The sequence below is a fragment of the Mytilus galloprovincialis genome, chromosome 3 (genome assembly GCF_965363235.1).
Source record: "Mytilus galloprovincialis chromosome 3, xbMytGall1.hap1.1, whole genome shotgun sequence".
NCBI lineage: Eukaryota > Metazoa > Mollusca > Bivalvia > Mytilida > Mytilidae > Mytilus > Mytilus galloprovincialis.
Genome location: NC_134840.1, coordinates 56,643,801 through 56,647,603, shown reverse-complemented (window position 1 = coordinate 56,647,603; position 3,803 = coordinate 56,643,801). Strand labels below are relative to the sequence as shown.

General features: G+C 30.5%; 1 protein-coding gene across 1 annotated transcript; it reads left to right on the top strand.

Moving 5' to 3' along the window:
• The first annotated feature begins 760 nt into the window (after positions 1–760).
• Positions 761–3,185, top strand: LOC143068398 (rho-related GTP-binding protein RhoJ-like). The gene is made up of 3 exons (XM_076242408.1): positions 761–950; positions 1,646–1,704; positions 2,549–3,185. The coding sequence occupies exons 1-3, from the start codon at positions 815–817 to the stop codon at positions 2,918–2,920; spliced, it is 567 nt and encodes a 188-aa protein (XP_076098523.1). The 5' UTR covers positions 761–814; the 3' UTR covers positions 2,921–3,185.
• The last annotated feature ends 618 nt before the right edge of the window (positions 3,186–3,803 follow it).

Below are 3,803 nucleotides of genomic sequence, written 5' to 3'. Positions count from 1 at the left end.
TTAAATATAAGAAAAGAAGATAGAATTCATAGTGGTTCAGACTTTTACAAAAGATTCGAACAAATATATTAAATGATCTATTTGAGTAAATTTAGTCCCTTTTTATTCAAAATTACAATCCATTAAAAAAAGCACTGATGTGCTTTTGATCAGATTTTCTTATTCTATGTCGATTATTTGTTTTATTTTCAAAATTCAAGTGTACGCCCGGGCGTTTTGACGTAAACGTAGCTACGCGCATAGAAAGGGCCTAAATGTCTTGACAGCCGTTCTCGCGATGATTTGACAAGACATCAGCTGTGTATGATTTTTGTAGTTCCAATTGCCTAAGATGTTGAAAAGTTTAAGACCACAACAAAAATGAAAAGATTTATCACTGTCCGTTTAAACCTAGGTATCAGAAAAAAATGACTCAATTAATACTTTTTAATAAATATATGAACAAACATTTAAAAAGTCATAGCTACATCACAACAATGAATCTAAAAACGTGCTATATCAATGCATCTTATACCGGAATTTATTAAATTTTATTGTTTGTTTACCTGCGGTTTACCTTTAAAGTAATTAATTCATTGAACTTCCGTTATAATTTAAATTCCATAAATATCAGTTGATACGACCTACTACAATAAATTCACGGAAAGACTTTCTATCAGTAAAATGACATTAACTATTCTGCGATTTGATTGGATAAACGTACCCACCCATTGATCTAATTATAGATTTGATATAAAATGCAATCGAAAATATGATTTCCATTAGTTATACCGTTGATACATGTTACGTGAAGAAGTATATTTTACCTGTGAAAATGAAAATGGAACAAAATTGCATACAATGTGTAATAGTTGGAGATGGAATGGTGGGAAAATCACATCTAGCGAAATGTTTTGTTGGACAATCTTTACAAGAGGATTATATTGCTACAGTTTTTGAAAATTATGCAGGTAGGAATTGTTTTATGTAAATTGTTATTTTTAGCAAGAAAGCATTAGAACTTTAGTTTGAAATTTACCACAATGCATTCTGCAGTTTTAAAACATTATTTCAAGAATTGTGAATGTCTATATAACAAAGGTGTATTACTAATTGAATACAGGGGGGGGGGTGGGGGAGGTAGGTCGTTATGACCAAGAAGGATATTTAAATATAACACAATCGATTTAAGGTCAACTGTGTCAGTGATTGAGGGAAATGGAACTTTACTTGCTTAAAAATTTCTTAATTTCTGAATTTCTAAACGCAGAATTTAACTTTATAAATCATAACTGTAACGAAGCAAGTACTAAAAGCTAATGATACTCTTGGGGCTAGCAGACTACCACAGCTGTATCCACTCAGTACTGATAATGTACATGTTTGATGCAGTATGAAACCATATTTACGATTTCTATTGTTATAACATGTATAAAGAGGCACAACAAGCAAAATTATTCGACAACAAAACTAAAATTTGTTTTCGCCGAAGACACAAAAACATTTAGTCACATTTAGAATAAACAATTACATTGTGTATCTTTAAACCAATGAAAACTACATTGAAGACATATAAAAAGTACTATTAGTTATCCTTGTCATTACTTACGTACTATTGAAATGATTTATTATTTGTTTATACTTAATGTTTTGTTTAATCTTTCAGGAACACTAGCAGTTGCCGGCAGTAAATATACGATTGGTATTTTTGATTCAGCTGGACAAGTAAGTATATACTATATTTACTCTCAAGAAGCATCTAATATAAGCGGCCATATGATTTAACGTGTAGAGATATACAAATATGGGACAAAGTAAATTGGAGATACCAACATCAGGTTACATACAAAGAAAACACTCAGAGATATGACACAGTATGCAATAACTTAAAAAAAGATGTTTGTAAAAATACTATTGGACAAACAAAGCAAAACATCTATTTTACAAATTAATATGACAAAGACGAACCAATATGCAGACATTGATTGTAATGACTGTTTGATGTTTCATACAGTTTAACCAAAAGTCGGATTTTAGATATACTATGAATACTTATTTCTTTGAAAAAAACTCATTATGTGTTTCCCATATTTGTATTTTTAATGTGAATGAATAGAAAGTCTCATTAATAGGAGATCTTCAAGTGTTTCCTTATTTAAATTTCCTGAGCTACGTAACACTATATTGTAATATTGTAACATGTTAAGTATGTGTATAATTTTCAGAAAACTTTACAACAAAAGGTTAAAGTTCAGTTTAACCCTATGACTGTCAAATGATAATTATCTACAGTCCGGTTGAGATAATTTGGGCTTTCCCGGTTTGGGAGTCCACCTGATAGTAAGGACAAATAGAAAACCATACTGATTATCACATTACATTCATATACAAGGTCAAATTCTTTTACTTATTGTCTGGATAAATTAACACGGGACAAACTGATAAAATAACGTAATCAGTATTTCTCACTTTCTTGACTGACACGACATTAAAAATATTTAATTAAATGTATTGATTTTTTTTCACACCTTTTTTATTATTATACTAATTTCCTTGTTTTCTTTTTCAGCAAGATTATACAAATCTTCGCGCCTTTAGCTACAGAGACAGCGATGTGTTCATACTGTGCTACAACATAGCCGATAGAGAATCTTTTAAAAACATTAAATCTTTTTGGATACCAGAAATTAAACAGTACAACGTGAAGAAAAGGCCTATTATATTAGTGGCTACTCAAAGTGACTCTCGTCATCTTTATGAAGACTCTGTAACTTGTGAGGAAGGTGTTGAATTAGCCAAAGACATTGGAGCAGAATGTTTGATAGAAACATCAGCCATTACAAGAGAGGGCACAACGGAAACCTTCGAAAGGGTTGTGATGTCAGCGTTAAAACATAAAAAGAAAAAGTACAAAATATTCCAGAGATTATTTAAGAAGTAAAACGGTTGACAGTCATTGACATTCTATTAATTTGTATTCGAATTAAGAAGAAGAAAAAACAGTCCAACGAACGTACCTCATGCAATGCATATCAGAGTAGTTATACACAAACACGAAAAGGCCTTTTTTCGGGAGTGTGCAATAATTTGTGCCAAAAAACTGTGATACGAGTCCATTCCAATTTGTTTTGTTTTTATTATTTTACAAAGCTGCTGGTCAGCATATATGTTATTAATTTATTGTCAATAAAATGACTTAATACATATGTTAATTCGTTCTTCTTTTTATCAATATTGCTCATAACCTTTTATAACATCTCTTAGTACCTATTTAAAGAAAGATTCGATGGTACTTCCTTCTGTATTGTAGGTCATTCGAAACAAATTGGAAATAATGACGATTTTTTTGTGATGTATCAAGCTAATGTTATTTTATTCCATAGAGGTTTATTCAGTTCGTTGCCTTTGAATGAGGAAGAGATCAGAATTGTCCTGTTTTAGAAAGTCATTGTTTACAAATTTTTAATGATGAAGTTTTGAAAACTGCATCATTGAATGATGATGATTAACTGCAGAATTTCCTTGTATCTATGATATCTAGGTCATTGATTTTCCATAAATGGAATATCAAATGTTTCTAAAATTAGTTTTAATGTACATTTTTTACAAAGGCAGATGCAAGCAATAATTGTTAATTACGTTCAGACAGAATCTGACCTACATCACATTTCCGTCACCGTGTCCGGAGTTTATTGAATATCTAAATATGGAACGCAATTGGTTGAAGCAACGTATTTTTTGTAAATGAAAAAAAATAAAAAAATCAAGAATTGACTTATGTAATTCGAGTAGATTTCACCAAGCTACGTATTCATATAACAAGT